This window comes from Bombina bombina, chromosome 7 (genome assembly GCF_027579735.1).
Source record: "Bombina bombina isolate aBomBom1 chromosome 7, aBomBom1.pri, whole genome shotgun sequence".
NCBI lineage: Eukaryota > Metazoa > Chordata > Amphibia > Anura > Bombinatoridae > Bombina > Bombina bombina.
In genome coordinates this window covers 251,315,708-251,339,344 of record NC_069505.1, presented here as the reverse complement: position 1 = coordinate 251,339,344, position 23,637 = coordinate 251,315,708, and the positions used below count along the sequence as shown (strand labels likewise).

Sequence of the window (23,637 nt, the reverse complement as noted above, 5' to 3'; positions counted from 1 at the left end):
TAGTTAAATATAACTATGTTACAATAAAGATACAAAAAAACTTATTTAGTATAAAGATGATAGTCCTGATGTTGGAATTGGCAGCTCTGAGCATTGTACTATGCAATGTAACAGAGCTTCCATGGAGAGCACACAAACCCTGAGTGTCAAATGTGTGTGAGTACAAATATACACACTGTGGTACATAACACTGTTTATATGGGGTGCACACACAAACCCTGAGTGTAATATGTGCGTGAGTACAAATATACACACTGTGGTACGTTACACTGTTTATATGGTGCGCACACAAACCCTGAGTGTAATATGTGTGTGAGTACAAATATACACACTGTGGTACGTAACACTGTTTATATGATGCGCACACAAACCCTGAGTGTAATATGTGTGTGAGTACAAATATACACACGGTGGTATGTAACACTGTTTATATGGGGTGCACACACAAACCCTGAGTGTAATATGTGTGTGAGTACAAATATACACACTGTGGTATGTAACACTGATTATATGGTGCGCACACAAACCCTGAGTGTAATATGTGTGTGAGTACAAATATACACACTGTGGTATGTAACACTGTTTATATGGGGCGCACACAAACCCTGAGTGTAATATGTGTGTGAGTACAAATATACACACTGTGGTATGTAACACTGATTATATGGTGCGCACACAAACCCTGAGTGTAATATGTGTGTGAGTACAAATATACACACTGTGGTATGTAACACTGATTATATGGGGCGCACACAAACCCTGAGTGTAATATGTGTGTGAGTACAAATATACACACTGTGGTATGTATAACACTGTTTATATGGTGCGCACACAAACCCTGAGTGTAATATGTGTGTGAGTACAAATATACACACTGTGGTATGTAACACTGTTTATATGGGGAGCACACAAACCCTGAGTGTAATATGTGTGTGAGTACAAATATACACACTGTGGTATGTAACACTGATTATATGGGGCGCACACAAACCCTGAGTGTAATATGTGTGTGAGTACAAATATACACACTGTGGTATGTAACACTGTTTATATGGTGCACACACAAACCCTGAGTGTAATATGTGTGTGAGTACAAATATACACACTGTGGTATGTAACACTGTTTATATGGTGCACACACAAACCCTGAGTGTAATATGTGTGTGAGTACAAATATACACACTGTGGTATGTAACACTGTTTATATGGGGTGCACACACAAACCCTGAGTGTAATATGTGTGTGAGTACAAATATACACACTGTGGTATGTAACACTGTTTATATGGGGTGCACACACAAACCCTGAGTGTAATATGTGTGTGAGTACAAATATACACACTGTGGTATGTAACACTGTTTATATGGGAAGCACACACAAACCCTGAGTGTAATATGTGTGTGAGTACAAATATACACACTGTGGTATGTAACACTGTTTATATGGGGTGCACACACAAACCCTGAGTGTAATATGTGTGTGAGTACAAATATACACACTGTGGTATGTAACACTGTTTATATGGTGCACACACAAACCCTGAGTGTAATATGTGTGTGAGTACAAATATACACACTGTGGTATGTAACACTGTTTATATGGGGCGCACACACAAACCCTGAGTGTAATAAGTGTGTGAGTACAAATATACACACTGTGGTATGTAACACTGTTTATATGGTGCGCACACAAACCCTGAAGTGTGGTAATAAGTGTGTCCATGGAGAGCACACAAACCCTGAGTGTCAAATGTTGTGTGAGTACAAATATACACACTGTGGTACATAACACTGTTAACCCTGAGTGTAATATGTGTGTGAGTACAACTATACACACTGTGGTACGTAACACTGTTTATATGGATGCGCACACAAACCCTGAGTGTAATATGTGTGTGAGTACAAATATACACACGGTGGTATGTAACACATGTTTATATGGGGTGCACACACAAACCCTGAGTGTAATATGTGTGTGAGTACAAATATACACACTGTTGGTATGTAACACTGATTATATGGTGCGCACACAAACCCTGAGTGTAATATGTGTGTGAGTACAAATATACACACTGTGGTATGTAACACTGTTATATGGGGCGCACACAAACCCTGAGTGTAATATGTGTGTGAGTACAAATATACACACTGTGGTATGTAACACTGATTATATGGTGCGCACACAAACCCTGAGTGTAATATGTGTGTGAGTACAAATATACACACTGTGGTATGTAACACTGATTATATGGGGCGCACACAAACCCTGAGTGTAATATGTGTGTGAGTACAAATATACACACTGTGGTATGTATAACACTGTTTATATGGTGCGCACACAAACCCTGAGTGTAATATGTGTGTGAGTACAAATATACACACTGTGGTATGTAACACTGTTTATATGGGGAGCACACAAACCCTGAGTGTAATATGTGTGTGAGTACAAATATACACACTGTGGTATGTAACACTGATTATATGGGGCGCACACAAACCCTGAGTGTAATATGTGTGTGAGTACAAATATACACACTGTGGTATGTAACACTGTTTATATGGTGCACACACAAACCCTGAGTGTAATATGTGTGTGAGTACAAATATACACACTGTGGTATGTAACACTGTTTATATGGTGCACACACAAACCCTGAGTGTAATATGTGTGTGAGTACAAATATACACACTGTGGTATGTAACACTGTTTATATGGGGTGCACACACAAACCCTGAGTGTAATATGTGTGTGAGTACAAATATACACACTGTGGTATGTAACACTGTTTATATGGGGTGCACATACAAACCCTGAGTGTAATATGTGTGTGAGTACAAATATACACACTGTGGTATGTAACACTGTTTATATGGGAAGCACACACAAACCCTGAGTGTAATATGTGTGTGAGTACAAATATACACACTGTGGTATGTAACACTGTTTATATGGGGTGCACACACAAACCCTGAGTGTAATATGTGTGTGAGTACAAATATACACACTGTGGTATGTAACACTGTTTATATGGTGCACACACAAACCCTGAGTGTAATATGTGTGTGAGTACAAATATACACACTGTGGTATGTAACACTGTTTATATGGGGCGCACACACAAACCCTGAGTGTAATAAGTGTGTGAGTACAAATATACACACTGTGGTATGTAACACTGTTTATATGGTGCGCACACAAACCCTGAGTGTAATAAGTGTGTGAGTACAAATATGCACACTGTGGTATGTAACACTGTTTATATGGGGCGCACACAAACCCTGAGTGTAATATGTGTGTGAGTACAAATATACACACTGTGGTATGTATAACACTGTTTATATGGAGAGCATACAAACCCTGAGTGTAATATGTGTGTGAGTACAATTATACACACTGTGGTATGTAACACTGTTTATATGGGGTGCACACACAAACCCTGAGTGTAATATGTGTGTGAGTACAAATATACACACTGTGGTATGTAACACTGTTTATATGGGGTGCACATACAAACCTTGAGTGTAATATGTGTGTGAGTACAAATATACACACTGTGGTATGTAACACTGTTTATATGGGGTGCACATACAAACCCTGAGTGTAATATGTGTGTGAGTACAAATATACACACTGTGGTATGTAACACTGTTTATATGGTGCACACACAAACCCTGAGTGTAATATGTGTGTGAGTACAAATATACACACTGTGGTACGTAACACTGTTTATATGGGGTGCACACACAAACCCTGAGTGTAATATGTGTGTGAGTACAAATATACACACTGTGGTACGTAACACTGTTTATATGGGGTGCACACACAAACCCTGAGTGTAATATGTGTGTGAGTACAAATATACACACTGTGGTATGTAACACTGTTTATATGGGGTGCACATACAAACCCTGAGTGTAATATGTGTGTGAGTACAAATATACACACTGTGGTACGTAACACTGTTTATATGGGGTGCACACACAAACCCTGAGTGTAATATGTGTGTGAGTACAAATATACACACTGTGGTATGTAACACTGTTTATATGGTGCACACACAAACCCTGAGTGTAATATGTGTGTGAGTACAAATATACACACTGTGGTATGTATAACACTGTTTATATGGAGAGCATACAAACCCTGAGTGTAATATGTGTGTGAGTACAAATATACACACTGTGGTATGTAACACTGTTTATATGGGGTGCACACACAAACCCTGAGTGTAATATGTGTGTGAGTACAAATATACACACTGTGGTATGTAACACTGATTATATGGGGCGCACACAAACCCTGAGTGTAATATGTGTGTGAGTACAAATATACACACTGTGGTATGTAACACTGATTATATGGGGCGCACACAAACCCTGAGTGTAATATGTGTGTGAGTACAAATATACACACTGTGGTATGTAACACTGTTTATATGGTGCGCACACAAACCCTGAGTGTAATAAGTGTGTGAGTACAAATATACACACTGTGGTATGTAACACTGTTTATATGGTGCGCACACAAACCCTGAGTGTAATAAGTGTGTGAGTACAAATATACACACTGTGGTATGTAACACTGTTTATATGGGGCGCACACAAACCCTGAGTGTAATATGTGTGTGAGTACAAATATACACACTGTGGTATGGAACACTGTTTATATGGGGCGCAAACAAACCCTGAGTGTAATATGCGTGTGAGTACAAATATACACACTGTGGTATGTAACACTGTTTATATGGGGCGCACACAAACCCTGAGTGTAATATGTGTGTGAGTACAAATATACACACTGTGGTATGTAACACTGTTTATATGGGGTGCACACACAAACCCTGAGTGTAATATGTGTGTGAGTACAAATATACACACTGTGGTATGTAACACTGATTATATGGGGCGCACACAAACCCTGAGTGTAATATGTGTGTGAGTACAAATATACACACTGTGGTATGTAACACTGTTTATATGGGGTGCACACACAAACCCTGAGTGTAATATGTGTGTGAGTACAAATATACACACTGTGGTATGTAACACTGTTTATATGGGGTGCACACACAAACCCTGAGTGTAATACTTATGTAACTAAATGCACAAAAGCAGATCATTTAAAGCAATGCATGCTTGAGAGAGGATGCACTAAACTGCTGTATGACATGTAAGCTTCAATCACTATGACAAAGTAAGGAGTGCAATTATTGTATTGATTATGAGATCAGAATAAATGAAATCATTATAATACATAATATATCAAATGAATTTATGCTGTTTTGCAAACACCTAACCTCAAGTCATGTAGTTAAATATAACTATGTTACAATAAAGATACAAACACAATTATTTAGTATAAAGATGATAGTCCTGATGTTGGAATTGGCAGCTCTGAGCATTGTACTATGCAATGTAACAGAGCTTCCATGGAGAGCACACAAACCCTGAGTGTCAAATGTGTGTGAGTACAAATATACACACTGTGGTACATAACACTGTTTATATGGGGTGCACACACAAACCCTGAGTGTAATATGTGTGTGAGTACAAATATACACACTGTGGTACGTAACACTGTTTATATGGTGCGCACACAAACCCTGAGTGTAATATGTGTGTGAGTACAAATATACACACTGTGGTACGTAACACTGTTTATATGGTGCGCACACAAACCCTGAGTGTAATATGTGTGTGAGTACAAATATACACACTGTGGTACGTAACACTGTTTATATGATGCGCACACAAACCCTGAGTGTAATATGTGTGTGAGTACAAATATACACACTGTGGTATGTAACACTGTTTATATGGGGTGCACACACAAACCCTGAGTGTAATATGTGTGTGAGTACAAATATACACACTGTGGTACGTAACACTGTTTATATGGTGCGCACACAAACCCTGAGTGTAATATGTGTGTGAGTACAAATATACACACTGTGGTATGTAACACTGTTTATATGGGAAGCACACAAACCCTGAGTGTAATATGTGTGTGAGTACAAATATACACACTGTGGTATGTAACACTGTTTATATGGGGTGCACACACAAACCCTGAGTGTAATATGTGTGTGAGTACAAATATACACACTGTGGTATGTAACACTGATTATATGGGGAGCACACAAACCCTGAGTGTAATATGTGTGTGAGTACAAATATACACACTGTGGTATGTAACACTGTTTATATGGGGTGCACACACAAACCCTGAGTGTAATATGTGTGTGAGTACAAATATACACACTGTGGTATGTAACACCGTTTATATGGGGCGCACACAAACCCTGAGTGTAATATGTGTGTGAGTACAAATATACACACTGTGGTATGTAACACTGTTTATATGGGGCGCACACACAAACCCTGAGTGTAATAAGTGTGTGAGTACAAATATACACACTGTGGTATGTAACACTGTTTATATGGTGCGCACACAAACCCTGAGTGTAATAAGTGTGTGAGTACAAATATACACACTGTGGTATGTAACACTGTTTATATGGGGCGCACACAAACCCTGAGTGTAATATGTGTGTGAGTACAAATATACACACTGTGGTATGGAACACTGTTTATATGATGCGCACACAAACCCTGAGTGTAATATGTGTGTGAGTACAAATATACACACTGTGGTATGTAACACTGTTTATATGGGGCGCAAACAAACCCTGAGTGTAATATGTGTGTGAGTACAAATATACACACTGTGGTATGTAACACTGTTTATATGGGGCGCACACAAACCCTGAGTGTAATATGTGTGTGAGTACAAATATACACACTGTGGTATGTAACACTGTTTATATGGGGTGCACACACAAACCCTGAGTGTAATATGTGTGTGAGTACAAATATACACACTGTGGTATGTAACACTGATTATATGGGGCGCACACAAACCCTGAGTGTAATATGTGTGTGAGTACAAATATACACACTGTGGTATGTAACACTGTTTATATGGGGTGCACACACAAACCCTGAGTGTAATATGTGTGTGAGTACAAATATACACACTGTGGTATGTAACACTGTTTATATGGGGTGCACAAACAAACCCTGAGTGTAATATGTGTGGGAGTACAAATATACACACTGTGGTATGCAACACTGTTTATATGGGGCGCACACAAACCCTGAGTGTAATATGTGTGTGAGTACAAATATACACACTGTGGTATGTAACACTGTTTATATGGGGTGCACACAAACCCTGAGTGTAATATGTGTGTGAGTACAAATATACACACTGTGGTATGTAACACTGTTTATATGGGGTGCACACACAAACCCTGAGTGTAATAAGTGTGTGAGTACAAATATACACACTGTGGTATGTAACACTGTTTATATGGGGCGCACACACAAACCCTGAGTGTAATAAGTGTGTGAGTACAAATATACACACTGTGGTATGTAACACTGTTTATATGGGGCGCACACACAAACCCTGAGTGTAATAAGTGTGTGAGTACAAATATACACACTGTGGTATGTAACACTGTTTATATGGGGTGCACACACAAACCCTGAGTGTAATATGTGTGTGAGTACAAATATACACACTGTGGTATGTAACACTGTTTATATGGTGCACATACAAACCCTGAGTGTAATATGTGTGTGAGTACAAATATACACACTGTGGTATGTAACACTGTTTATATGATGCGCACACAAACCCTGAGTGTAATATGTGTGTGAGTACAAATATACACACTGTGGTATGTAACACTGATTATATGGGGAGCACACAAACCCTGAGTGTAATATGTGTGTGAGTACAAATATACACACGGTGGTATGTAACACTGATTATATGGGGCGCACACAAACCCTGAGTGTAATATGTGTGTGAGTACAAATATACACACTGTGGTATGTAACACTGTTTATATGGTGCACACACAAACCCTGAGTGTAATATGTGTGTGAGTACAAATATACACACTGTGGTATGTAACACTGTTTATATGGGGTGCACATACAAACCCTGAGTGTAATATGTGTGTGAGTACAAATATACACACTGTGGTATGTAACACTGTTTATATGGGGCGCACATAAACCCTGAGTGTAATATGTGTGTGAGTACAAATATACACACTGTGGTACGTAACACTGTTTATATGGGGTGCGCACACAAACCCTGAGTGTAATATGTGTGTGAGTACAAATATACACACTGTGGTATGTAACACTGTTTATATGGGGCACAAACAAACCCTGAGTGTAATATGTGTGTGAGTACAAATATACACACTGTGGTACGTAACACTGTTTATATGGGGTGCGCACACAAACCCTGAGTGTAATATGTGTGTGAGTACAAATATACACACTGTGGTATGTAACACTGTTTATATGGGGCGCACACAAACCCTGAGTGTAATATGTGTGTGAGTACAAATATACACACTGTGGTATGTAACACTGTTTATATGGGGTGCACACACAAACCCCGAGTGTAATATGTGTGTGAGTACAAATATACACACTGTGGTATGTAACACTGTTTATATGGGGTGCACACACAAACCCTGAGTGTAATATGTGTGTGAGTACAAATATACACACTGTGGTATGTAACACTGTTTATATGGTGCACACACAAACCCTGAGTGTAATATGTGTGTGAGTACAAATATACACACTGTGGTATGTAACACTGTTTATATGGTGCACATACAAACCCTGAGTGTAATATGTGTGTGAGTACAAATATACACACTGTGGTACATAACACTGTTTATATGGGGCGCACACAAACCCTGAGTGTAATATGTGTGTGAGTACAAATATACACACTGTGGTATGTAACACTGTTTATATGGTGCACACACAAACCCTGAGTGTAATATGTGTGTGAGTACAAATATACACACTGTGGTATGTAACACTGTTTATATGGTGCACATACAAACCCTGAGTGTAATATGTGTGTGAGTACAAATATACACACTGTGGTACATAACACTGTTTATATGGGGCGCACACAAACCCTGAGTGTAATATGTGTGTGAGTACAAATATACACACTGTGGTACGTAACACTGTTTATATGGTGCACATACAAACCCTGAGTGTAATATGTGTGTGAGTACAAATATACACACTATGGTATGTAACACTGTTTATATGGTGCGCACACAAACCCTGAGTGTAATATGTGTGTGAGTACAAATATACACACTGTGGTATGTATAACACTGTTTATATGGGGCGCACACAAACCCTGAGTGTAATATGTGTGTGAGTACAAATATACACACTGTCGTACGTAACACTGATTATATGGGGTGCACACAAACCCTGAGTGTAATATGTGTGTGAGTACAAATATACACACTGTGGTATGTATAACACTGTTTATATGGTGCACATACAAACCCTGAGTGTAATATGTGTGTGAGTACAAATATACACACTGTGGTATGTAACACTGTTTATATGATGCGCAAACAAACCCTGAGTGTAATATGTGTGTGAGTACAAATATACACACTGTGGTATGTAACACTGTTTATATGGGGCGCACACAAACCCTAAGTGTAATATGTGTGTGAGTACAAATATACACACTGTGGTATGTAACACTGTTTATATGGGGCGCACACAAACCCTGAGTGTAATATGTGTGTGAGTACAAATATACACACTGTGGTATGTAACACTGTTTATATGGGGCGCACACAAACCCTGAGTGTAATATGTGTGTGAGTACAAATATACACACTGTGGTATGTAACACTGTTTATATGGGGCGCACACAAACCCTGAGTGTAATATGTGTGTGAGTACAAATATACACACTATGGTATGTAACACTGTTTATATGGGGTGCACACACAAACCCTGAGTGTAATATGTGTGTGAGTACAAATATACACACTGTGATATGTAACACTGTTTATATGGGGTGCACACACAAACCCTGAGTGTAATATGTGTGTGAGTACAAATATACACACTGTGGTACGTAACACTGTTTATATGGTGCGCACACAAACCCTGAGTGTAATATGTGTGTGAGTACAAATATACACACTGTGGTATGTAACACTGTTTATATGGGGCGCACACAAACCCTGAGTGTAATATGTGTGTGAGTACAAATATACACACTGTGGTATGTAACACTGTTTATATGGTGCACACACAAACCCTGAGTGTAATATGTGTGTGAGTACAAATATACACACTGTGGTATGTAACACTGTTTATATGGTGCACATACAAACCCTGAGTGTAATATGTGTGTGAGTACAAATAAACACATTGTGGTACGTAACACTGTTAATATGGTGCACACACAAACCCTGAGTGTAATATGTGTGTGAGTACAAATATACACACTGTGGTATGTAACACTGTTTATATGATGCGCACACAAACCCTGAGTGTAATATGTGTGTGAGTACAAATATACACACTGTGGTACGTAACACTGTTTATATGGTGCACATACAAACCCTGAGTGTAATATGTGTGTGAGTACAAATATACACACTGTGGTATGTATAACACTGTTTATATGGAGAGCATACAAACCCTGAGTGTAATATGTGTGTGAGTACAAATATACACACTGTGGTACGTAACACTGTTTATATGGGGCGCACACAAACCCTGAGTGTAATATGTGTGTGAGTACAAATATACACACTGTGGTATGTAACACTGTTTATATGGGGCGCACACAAACCCTGAGTGTAATATGTGTGTGAGTACAAATATACACACTGTGGTATGTAACACTGTTTATATGGGGCGCAAACAAACCCTGAGCATAATATGTGTGTGAGTACAAATATACACACTGTGGTATGTAACACTGATTATATGGGGCGCACAGAAACCCTGAGTGTAATATGTGTGTGAGTACAAATATACACACTGTGGTATGTAACACTGTTTATATGGTGCACATACAAACCCTGAGTGTAATATGTGTGTGAGTACAAATATACACACTGTGGTACGTAACACTGATTATATGGGGCGCACACAAACCCTGAGTGTAATATGTGTGTGAGTACAAATATACACACTGTGGTATGTAACACTGTTTATATGGGGTGCACACACAAACCCTGAGTGTAATGTGTGTGAGTACAAATATACACACTGTGGTATGTAACACTGTTTATATGGTGCACACACAATCCCTGAGTGTAATATGTGTGTGAGTACAAATATACACACTGTGGTATGTAACACTGTTTATATGGGGTGCACACACAAACCCTGAGTGTAATATGTGTGTGAGTACAAATATACACACTGTGGTATGTAACACTGTTTATATGATGCGCACACAAACCCTGAGTGTAATATGTGTGTGAGTACAAATATACACACTGTGGTATGTAACACTGTTTATATGGGGAGCACACAAACCCTGAGTGTAATATGTGTGTGAGTACAAATATACACACTGTGGTATGTAACACTGTTTATATGGGGTGCACACAAACCCTGAGTGTAATATGTGTGTGAGTACAAATATACACACTGTGGTATGTAACACTGTTTATATGATGCGCACACAAACCCTGAGTGTAATATGTGTGTGAGTACAAATATACACACTGTGGTATGTAACACTGTTTATATGGTGCACATACAAACCCTGAGTGTAATATGTGTGTGAGTACAAATATACACACTGTGGTATGTAACACTGTTTATATGGTGCACATACAAACCCTGAGTGTAATATGTGTGTGAGTACAAATATACACACTGTGGTATGTAACACTGTTTATATGGTGCGCACACAAACCCTGAGTGTAATATGTGTGTGAGTACAAATATACACACTGTGGTACGTAACACTGTTTATATGATGCGCACACAAACCCTGAGTGTAATATGTGTGTGAGTACAAATATACACACTGTGGTATGTAACACTGTTTATATGGGGTGCACACACAAACCCTGAGTGTAATATGTGTGTGAGTACAAATATACACACTGTGGTACGTAACACTGTTTATATGGTGCGCACACAAACCCTGAGTGTAATATGTGTGTGAGTACAAATATACACACTGTGGTATGTAACACTGTTTATATGGGAAGCACACAAACCCTGAGTGTAATATGTGTGTGAGTACAAATATACACACTGTGGTATGTAACACTGTTTATATGGGGTGCACACACAAACCCTGAGTGTAATATGTGTGTGAGTACAAATATACACACTGTGGTATGTAACACTGATTATATGGGGAGCACACAAACCCTGAGTGTAATATGTGTGTGAGTACAAATATACACACTGTGGTATGTAACACTGTTTATATGGGGTGCACACACAAACCCTGAGTGTAATATGTGTGTGAGTACAAATATACACACTGTGGTATGTAACACTGTTTATATGGCGTGCACACAAACCCTGAGTGTAATATGTGTGTGAGTACAAATATACACACTGTGGTATGTAACACTGTTTATATGGGGAGCACACAAACCCTGAGTGTAATATGTGTGTGAGTACAAATATACACACTGTGGTATTTAACACTGATTATATGGGGTGCACACAAACCCTGAGTGTAATGTGTGTGAGTACAAATATACACACTGTGGTATGTAACACTGTTTATATGGTGCACACACAAACCCTGAGTGTAATAAGTGTGTGAGTACAAATATACACACTGTGGTATGTAACACTGTTTATATGGGGTGCACACAAACCCTGAGTGTAATATGTGTGTGAGTACAAATATACACACTGTGGTATGTAACACTGTTTATATGGGGTGCACACACAAACCCTGAGTGTAATATGTGTGTGAGTACAAATATACACACTGTGGTATGTAACACTGATTATATGGGGCGCACACAAACCCTGAGTGTAATAAGTGTGTGAGTACAAATATACACACTTTGGTATTTAACACTGATTATATGGGGTGCACACAAACCCTGAGTGTAATATGTGTGTGAGTACAAATATACACACTGTGGTATGTAACACTGTTTATATGGTGCACACACAAACCCTGAGTGTAATAAGTGTGTGAGTACAAATATACACACTGTGGTATGTAACACTGTTTATATGGGGTGCACACAAACCCTGAGTGTAATATGTGTGTGAGTACAAATATACACACTGTGGTATGTAACACTGTTTATATGGGGCGCACACAAACCCTGAGTGTAATATGTGTGTGAGTACAAATATACACACTGTTGTATGTAACACTGTTTATATGGGGTGCACACACAAACCCTGAGTGTAATAAGTGTGTGAGTACAAATATACACACTGTGGTATGTAACACTGTTTATATGGGGCGCACACGAACCCTGAGTGTAATATGTGTGTGAGTACAAATATACACACTGTGGTACGTAACACTGTTTATATGGGGTGCACACAAACCCTGAGTGTAATATGTGTGTGAGTACAAATATACACACTGTGGTATGTAACACTGTTTATATGGGGTGCACACAAACCCTGAGTGTAATATGTGTGTGAGTACAAATATACACACTGTGGTATGTAACACTGTTTATATGGGGTGCACACACAAACCCTGAGTGTAATATGTGTGTGAGTACAAATATACACACTGTGGTATGTAACACTGTTTATATGGGGTGCACACAAACCCTGAGTGTAATATGTGTCTGAGTACAAATATACACACTGTGGTATGTAACACTGTTTATATGGGGTGCACACAAACCCTGAGTGTAATAAGTGTGTGAGTACAAATATACACACTGTGATCACTTTATGGTATATAGCACTTTATTTCAGTTTCTCATTATTTTCTGCCCTGAAGTACTAATATTACCTACACACTTGTATTTTAGTGGGTCAGTTAGACTGCACTAAAGAACTCTCCAGTTTATCACATGGTTAAAGTGGATCTACCAGTGGACTAGAAATGTTAGTGAATACCCAATAATGCAAATTAGAAATTGAGTAGCAGATTTAAAGGACTAAGAAATGGAGAAGTGGAAGGGGCAGTGGCGGTTCTATTGGAGTACTGACATTTAGCACACCTGTTGAGCTGAAAAGGGCTTCCTATATTATGTGTGCTAACACCTTTTTTAGCCCCGAATAACCCCCACAAAAATATTAAGTTCTAGAACCGTCTAGGGGAAGGGGACTGGTATAGGATGTGATTAAAAGGAGATATTTCTGAAACTGCATCTCCAGTTAAGCTACAGAAAGTGGTGACCACATCGTAATCTTTGGAAACTATGGGGCAATCCTGGGGCAGAAATGAGAAGGTTGGTAGACACACGTCCCAAACTGGGACTGTTTCAGAGAACCTGGAAGATTTGGGAGTCATGTTAGTGTAGATTATTGTCTATAGCTGTCATTTCTTTTTATTTTACATTCAAAATACATTTCAAATATGAATAAAAGATTCTGGTATATATTGTATATATAGCAAACCAATATCTATCACACAATCTCTACTATTCTACCTTTTGAAAACAGTGGAAAAGACTGTAACAAGTTGCATACATTTGTTACCATATGGATGATTTGGAGCTTTCTGTTTTTGAAAGTATATATTGAGTAACTGCCCACAAAGCAACAAAGTCATCCAATACAAGCAAGGTTAAAGATCCTTAAAAATGGACACAGATTTAATAAAACATGGTTCCAAATATGTTACTATTTTTTTTAAATATTGTGAGGTGCCCCCATTACATTCAAGAAAAAAAAATGTATATTATATAGAAAATCATTAATAATTTGGTTTAGCGGTGGAGGCCTCTATGTTAATTGCAGGAACGTTATCCAACCACCCAGGAATCTATACAATAAATAATCTTTATATCAATAAAAACGTACCTTGGATTCCTTGTCAATATAGCTCCATCAAAGTCTGCTTTTTCCAGAATCAGATATCAGCAGCATTTTTTCAGTTGCTTAAATTATTATTACTATTATTATATAGCTACATTATTTCAAAATTAGAAAAAAACACAGTAAAAAAGCTTGGCTACCAGATACAATTATGATCAGTTAGTTTTAGCAATGAGTAAATGTGATGGCTTTGATGATATGATGATCCTCTCTTTACTAACATCAAAGGCAAGTGTATAATAATAAATAAAAATAATTTTTACATTTGGGTTTTGGAAATTAATTTCACAAGTTTAGTTTTTGTTTTTTTTATTTTTAGTTGGGATTTAGTTTTCGGAATGTGTTTTATTTAATGTTTCGCAGTATCTGTAAACTGAAAAAATACTGCTGCCAACAATTAGCTAAGGATTTAATCTGAAATGTATCATTTATTTTTTCTACAAACATCTGTAATTCACTGATTTAGATTACTGTTGAATCAGCTCAGTATTACAGAAATCGTACGCTCACCTGTAGGACTATAAGGGGCATCGTCAGAACATTTTCGCTTCTTTGAACGAGATTTGAAAACTGGGTTATCTTCATCTGATTCAAGAGATGGATAAACTACATAAACAAAGACCAATGTTATTCGATCATTTTTTTTATGGTTTTACACTGAACAGTACAAATTGTGAGCATACATTTCGGAAAATCTAGACAGCTATGCACATTGTATTTCTATAAGTGGAGAAGTGAAGTCCCCATTTTCTGTATGAAGGTGAGTGGAATAATATATATATATATAGACACATGCATTTGTTGTTTTTGTGGGTTGCACTTTCAGAAGAAGAAATCCGGGTCGTAAAAACCTGAATGCTGCTGCCCACAGCCATATTCAGTATTCATTGCACAACGAAAACAACAAATGCATATGTGTTTTATATATTTATATAAAAATTTAAATGCACAATAAAAAAAATTGGGAAATTATGATCCTTTTTTCATTACTGAAATATAAGAACTGCTGGATTAATTATAGGTTACATTGCCTTATCTAAACAGCGCATTAATTCTACTTCTTTGTAACATGCATATGCAATGATTATGGATGATGTATTATAATAGAAAAAATAGTAAAATCTAAATAGCAAGGAAATTGATCTCTAGTGTACAAAATATTTAGATTCACATCAGTTGCATTAAAAAAAATGTATAATTTTACTGTAGTTAAAAAAAACTTTATTGTCCTCTGATATTCACACAGCAAGAGAATGCGGATAATTATGTGCAGAGTGCATTTTGTATGTTTCTGCACTTTAGCAAGTTGCATGAACACAATGCTGTCTTCTCTCACAACTCAGCCACATCAATTATCATAAAGATGAGATTCCAAATAGGAACCATATCTGTATTGTACAGTTGAATTATTCACGAACATATAGATCAGAAACCACAGTATTAGCATTGAAGTAAAAAAAACATTTTACACAATAATTTATTTATTATATGTAATTTAGGTGTGCCATTTAAAACAATGTTCAAGTTTTATGAACATCTGGTGTTTTTGAACAAGTGATTTTACATTTTTACTTTGTGCTTTACATAAAAATGTTGATGTTTATGAAATGAGTTGAGTTAGAGATAAATGTGCTACTATTTCAGATGTAAGGTTTGTTCTAAGGTAAGTTAGTTCATTTGCAAATGAGGAAATTAACAGCTAGATTACGAGTTTTGAGCGCTATAGGGAAATTAATGACCGCCACAAAAGCGGCTGTATTTCACCTCCCTATAGCGCTGCTATTACAGGTTTTAAAAACCCGGCTTGCGCGGGTGATATGGTGGCGTTGAGCTCCATACCTCACCCAAATACAAGCCCTGCTTTGACGTGCTCATGCCTGATTTCTCCATAGACATCAATGGGGAAAGCTAGCAAAAAAAAAAAGCCTAACACCTGCGATTGTGGAAACAAAAGCTCAGTAACGCAGCCCCATTGATGTCTAGAGGGAAAGAAAAAGTTATGTTTAAACACCCTAACATAAAAAACTTGTCTATACACCCCTTATCTGCTGCCCCCGACATTGCCGCAACCTACATGTTATTAGCCCCTAATCTGCCGCCCCTTACATCGCCGCCACCTACATTACAGTTATTAGCCCCTAACATCGCCGCCACCTACATTACAGTTATTAACCCCTAATCTTGCCGCCCCCAACATCACTGCCACCTACATACATTTATTAACCCCTAATCTGCTGGCCCTAACATCGCCGACACCTACCTACACTTATTAGCCCCTAAACTGCCGCACCCAATGTCGCCGCCACTATACTAAAGTTATTAACCCCTAAACCTCTGGCCTCCCACATCACTAACACTACATAAATATATTAACCCCTAAACCTAACCCTACCCCTAACGTAACCCTAACACCCCCGAACTTAAATATTATTAAAATAAATCTAAATAAAACTTACAATTATTACCTAAATAATTCCTATTTAAAACTAAATACATACTTACCTATAAAATAAAACCTAAGCTATCTACAAAATAACTAATAGTTATATTGTAGTTATCTTAGGTTTTATTTTTATTTCACAGGTAAGTTTGTATTTATTTTAACTAGGTAGACTAGTTATTAAATAGTTATTAACTATTTACTAGCTACCTATTTAAAATAAATACAAAGTTACCTGTAAAATAAAACCTAACCTGCCTTACACTAAAATCTAACATTACAATAAAATGAAATAAATTAAATTAATAAAATACAATTATCTAAATTACAAAGATAAAATAAACACTAAATTACACAAAATAAAAAACGAAATTATAAAAAATAAAAACAAATTACTCCTAATCTAATAGCCCTATCAAAATAAAAAAGCCCCCCAAAATAAATAAAAAACCCTAGCCAAAATAAAAAAATAAACCTAGCCTACACTAAACTGCCAATAGCCCTTAAAAGGGCCTTTTGCAGGGCATTGCCCCAAAGATAACAGCTCTTTTACCTGTAAAAAAAAATACAAACACCACCCAACATTAAAACCCACCAACCAGACAACCAAACCCCCCAATAGGATTGAGCTTGCATCAATCGGCATCTTATATCTTCATCCATCCGGCGCGGAGCGGGTCCATCTTTAAGACATCCGGTGCGGAGCATCCTCTTTTTCCGTTCGTCGCTGGAAAATGAAGTTCACTTTAAGTGACATCATCCAAGATGGCGTCCCTTACATTCCTTTTGGCTGATAGAATTCTATCAGCCAATAGGAATTAAAGGGGAAAAAATCCTATTGGCTGTTGCAATCAGCCAATAGGATTGAGTTCGCATTCTATTGGCTATTCCAATTAGCCAAAAAAATGCGAGCTTAATCCTATTGGCTGATTGGATCAGCCAATAGTATGAAAGCTCAATCCTATTGGCTGCAACAGCTAATCGGATTTCTTGCCTTTTAATTCCTATTGCCTGATAGAATTCTATCAGCCAATCGGAATGTAAGGGACGCCATCTTGGATGACGTCACTTAAAGTGAACCTCATTTTCCAGCGACGATCGGAAAAAGAGGATGCTCCGCACCGGATGTCTTGAAGATGGACCCGCTCCGCGCCGGATGGATGAAGATAGAAGATGTCGTCTGGATGAAGACTTCTGCCCGCTTGGATGAAGACTTCTGCCGACTTCGATGAGGACTTCTGCCCGCTTGGATGAAGACTTCTGCCGCCTGGATAAGGATGGATGCCTGGTCTTTGAAAACTGTAAGCGGATCGTCGGGGGTTAGTGTTAGGTTTTTTTATTTTTAGCTTAGGGTTTGGGCACCATAAAAGAGCTAAATGCCCATCCAAATGCCCTTTTCAGGGCAATGGTTAGCTTAGGTTTATTTTGATAGAATTTTATTTGGGGGGGTTTGGTTGTGTGGGTGGTGGGTTTTACTGTTGGGGGGTTGTTTGTATTTTTTTTACAGGTAAAAGAGCTGCTATCTTTGGGGCAATGCCCTGCAAAAGGCCCTTTTAAGGGCTATTGGCAGTTTAGTGTAGGCTAGGTTTATTTTTTATTTTGGGGGGGCTTTTTTATTTTGATAGGGCTATTAGATTAGGAGTAATTTGTTTTTATTTTTGATCATTTGGTTTTTTATTTTTAATTAAGATAATTGTATTTTGTTAATTCAATTTATTTTATTTTATTGTAAAGTTAGGTTTTAGTGTAAGGCAGGTTAGGTTTTATTTTACAGGTAACTATGTATTTATTTTAAATAGGTAGTTAGAAAATAGTTAATAACTACCTATGTCATTGTCATTTTCACTTTATTTATCAATCTTAATTTTAGACACCGGTAAATGGTTTATTGTTTTAATCAAGTGATTGTTTAAAAGAATGTTATTTATTATATATTAAAGTTATTTTTATTTTGCCCCTTCTTTGGCTCTCTTTCATTAAGGAAGGTTGCCCGTTTTTTGAAGCTCACTTATTTTAATTGCACTTAAATTATTTTACTTTTTTATAAAATATTTATTATTATTCAGGATCTGCGCCTTGTTGTGGGCAATTTCTAACCCTAGATACAGCAAGAAAAAGACATATTTATATTTTCCCTCCAGACAAACAACAATATCGCTCTTTATTTTTCACTCCTCGCAACCTACAAATTGGTGAGATTAAAAGCAGTGAATACTGCATGCACCACTTTTCATAAATATATGAGAACTGTGAATATATACGGGCATTTTAAAATGCCAATAGAGATTAATACAAGAAATAGGCATTTCCAGACAACTTATTCGCATATACTTAAGACTTGCAAATGGTTATGAGTCAATTTGTTCGCACATATGAAAAGTTGTGACTTTATTGGCGCATAACCTTTCATAAATATGGTGATATCATTTGTGAGGTTTTTTTTGACGACAAATGTTAGAATTTTCTTATTCTCACTTTGATAAATCTTGCCCTTAGTGTTACGTTAGGATTAGGGGTTAATATATTTATGTAGCGGTGGTGTGGGCGGACGGCAGATTAGGGGTTAATAATCTTTAAATAGTGTTTGCGATGCGGGAGGGCAGCAGTTTAGGGGTTAATATGTTTATTACAGTGGCGACGATGTCGGGGAGCGGTGGAATAGGGGTTAATAAATTTTAATAGTGGCGGTGATGTCCAGAGCGGCAGATTAGGGGTTAATAAATTTATTATAGTGTTTGCGATGCGGGAGGGCCTCGGTTAAGGGGTTAATAGGTAGTTTATGGGTGTTTATTGTATTTTTTAACACTTTAGTTATGAGTTTTATGGTACAGCTTTGTAACGTAAAACTCATAACTACTGACTTGAGATGGCGGTACGAATATTGTCAGTATAGGGTGATTACTTTTTGGCCTCCAGGCAAACTCGTAATACCGGCGCTTTGGAAGTCCCATTGAAAAATGACTTTTTTAAAAGTGCGGTACTGACGTTGCATGACTACCAAAAAGGTGTGCGGTACACCTATACCTGCAAGACTAGCAGGGTTAGGGAAAAAGCTGCGTTATGAAGAATAACAATGCTTTTTCACTCATAACGCAAAACTTGTAATCTAGCTGTAAGTGTTTGTTAGCGGTCTACAATGGTTGATAGTTGTAGCGCACACTACTTAAGGAATAAAACTCAATGATTGTAGCTTTGGTCGCAAACTTCACATAAAACACAGCTTTGTGTTATCAGTACTTAAGTGGTATTAGATGAGAGGTTAAATGGACGTATATAAAAGAGGGCTTCAAAATACAGAAAACAATGAATGAATAGAAAGCGAGAACAATACAGAAGATGAGCAGATTTAATGCTGCTATCACAGATAAACAAACTAGAAAACTGACAAAGGATAATATGACCACTAGATGGGGAAAGTGTAATGCCTCCTATTTGGTCGGTAACTGCATTACATAGACCGTCCCTTTTCTCTACCTGTGGATAAAGCTAATCAGAGGCAGCAACAAAAACTGGGAAATCTCTTCTTAAATGACCATTAAATAAATTAAAGGTACATAATACTCATATGCTACATCACTAATATTAAAGGTACATAATACTCATATGCTACATCACTAATATTAAAGGTACATAATACTCATATGCTACATCACTAATATTAAAGGTACATAATACGCATATGCTACATCACTTATATTAAAGGGACATAATACTCATATGCTACATCACTTATATTAAAGGGACATAATACTCATATGCTACATCACTAATATTAAAGGTACATAATACTCATATGCTACATCACTAATATTAAAGGTACATAATACTCATATGCTACATCACTAATATTAAAGGTACATAATACGCATATGCTACATCACTTATATTAAAGGGACATAATACTCATATGCTACATCACTAATATTAAAGGGACATAATACTCATATGCTACATCACTAATATTAAAGGTACATAATACTCATATGCTACATCACTAATATTAAAGGTACATAATACTCATATGCTACATCACTAATATTAAAGGGACATAATACTCATATGCTACATCACTAATATTAAAGGTACATAATACGCATATGCTACATCACTTATATTAAAGGGACACAATACTCATATGCTACATCACTAATATTAAAGGGACATAATACTCATATGCTACATCACTAATATTAAAGGGACATAATACTCATATGCTAAATCACTTGAAAGTAAAAAGCTGACATGAAAATATCACATGAACATCTCTATGTAGAAAGAGAATATATTTTTACCTCACAATTTCTTTAGCTCACCAGAGTAAGTGTTCAGTGAACAGTTATCCTTTAGCTGTTATCTATATGGCACACATGAACTAGTGCTGTCTAGCAATACAAAAACTGTCAAAGTGCACTGAGATAAGAGGCAACCTTAAAAGGCTTAAAAATTAGCATATGAGCCTACTCAGGTTTAGCTTTCAACAAAGAATACCAAGAGAAGAAAGCAAATTTGATGATAAAAGTAATTTGGAAAGTTGTTTAAAACTGCATGCCCTACCCGAGTCATGAAATTTTAATTTTGAGTGTGAATACTTAGGAAATTTTGAGGTAAAAACAGAATTTATGCTTACCTGATAAATTACTTTCTCTTGTGGTGTATACAGTCCACGGATTCATCCTTTACTTGTGGGATATTCTCCTTCCTAACAGGAAGTGGCAAAGAGAGCACACAGCAGAGCTGTCCATATAGCTCCCCCTCTAGCTCCACCCCCCAGTCATTCGACCGAAGGTTAGGAAGAAAAAGGAGAAACCATAGGGTGCAGTGGTGACTGTAGTTTAAACTAAAAATCTACCTGGCTAATAGCCAGGGAGGGCCGTGGACTGGATACACCACAAGAGAAAGTAATTTATCAGGTAAGCATAAATTCTGTTTTCTCTTGTAAGGTGTATCCAGTCCACGGATTCATCCTTTACTTGTGGGATACCAATACCAAAGCTTTAGGACACGGATGAAGGGAGGGAACAAGACAGGTAAATTAAACGGAAGGCACCACTGCTTGTAAAACCTTTCTCCCAAAAATAGCCTCCGAAGAAGCAAAAGTATCGAATTTGTAAAATTTGGAAAAAGTATGCAGCGAAGACCAAGTCGCTGCCTTACAAATCTGTTCAACAGAAGCTTCATTTTTAAAAGCCCATGTGGAAGCCACTGCTCTGGTAGAATTAGCAGTAATTGTTTCAGGAGGCTGCTGGCCAGCAGTCTCATAGGCCAAACGGATGATGCTTTTCAGCCAAAAGGAAAGAGAGGTAGCGGTCGCCTTATGACCTCTCCTCTTACCAGAATAGATAACAAACAAAGAAGTTGTTTGTCTGAAATCCTTAGTTGCTTGTAAATAGAACTTTAAAGCACGAAGCACATCAAGATTTTGTAACAGACGTTCCTTCTTTGAAGAAGGATTAGGACACAGAGAAGGAACAACAATTGCCTGGTTAATATTCTTATTAGACACAACCTTAGGAAGAAAACCGGGTTTGATACGCAAAACTACCTTATCTGCATGGAACACCAAGTAAGGTGAGTCACACTGTAAAGCAGATAACTCTGAAACTCTTGGAGCAGAAGAGATAGCTACCAAAAACAAAACATTCCAAGATAAAAGTTTAATATCTATGGAATGTAAAGGTTCAAACGGAACCCCTTGCAGAACTGAAAGAACTAAATTCAGACTCCATGGCGGAGCCACAGGTCTATAAACAGGCTTGATTCTGACTAAAGCCTGAGTAAACGCTTGAACGTCTGGTACCTCCGCCAGACGCTTGTGTAAAAGAATAGACAAAGCAGATATCTGTCCTTTTAAGGAACTAGCTGACAATCCTTTCTCCAACCCATCTTGGAGAAAAGACAATATCCTGGGAATCCTAATCTTACTCCATAAGTAACCCTTGGATTTGCACCAACAAAGATATTTTTGCCAAATCTTGGTAGATTTTCCTGGTGACAGGCTTTCTAGCCTGAATCAGGGTATCGATAACCGACTCAGAGAAACCATGCCTAGATAGAATTAGGCATTCAATCTCCAAGCAGTCAGACGCAGAGAAATTAGATTTGGATGTTTGAAAGGACCTTGAAGTAGAAGGTCCTGCCTCATTGGCAGAGTCCATGGTGGAACGGATGACATGTCCTCTAGGTCTGCATACCAAGTCCTGCGTGGCCACGCAGGCGCTATTAGAATCACCGACGCCCTCTCCTGCTTGATTCTGGCAACCAGACGAGGAAGGAAAGGAAACGGTGGAAACACATAGGCCAGATTGAAGGACCAAG

General features: G+C 37.6%; 1 protein-coding gene across 2 annotated transcripts in view; it reads right to left on the bottom strand.

The window, feature by feature from the left end:
* Positions 1–23,637, bottom strand: part of PHF2 (PHD finger protein 2) — a 697,107-nt gene that overhangs the window by 25,541 nt on the left and 647,929 nt on the right. For both annotated transcript variants that reach the window (XM_053720695.1, XM_053720696.1), the window contains one exon: positions 15,393–15,488. In XM_053720695.1, the coding sequence (XP_053576670.1) occupies positions 15,393–15,488 (96 nt within the window). The remainder of the gene's footprint in view (positions 1–15,392; positions 15,489–23,637) is intronic.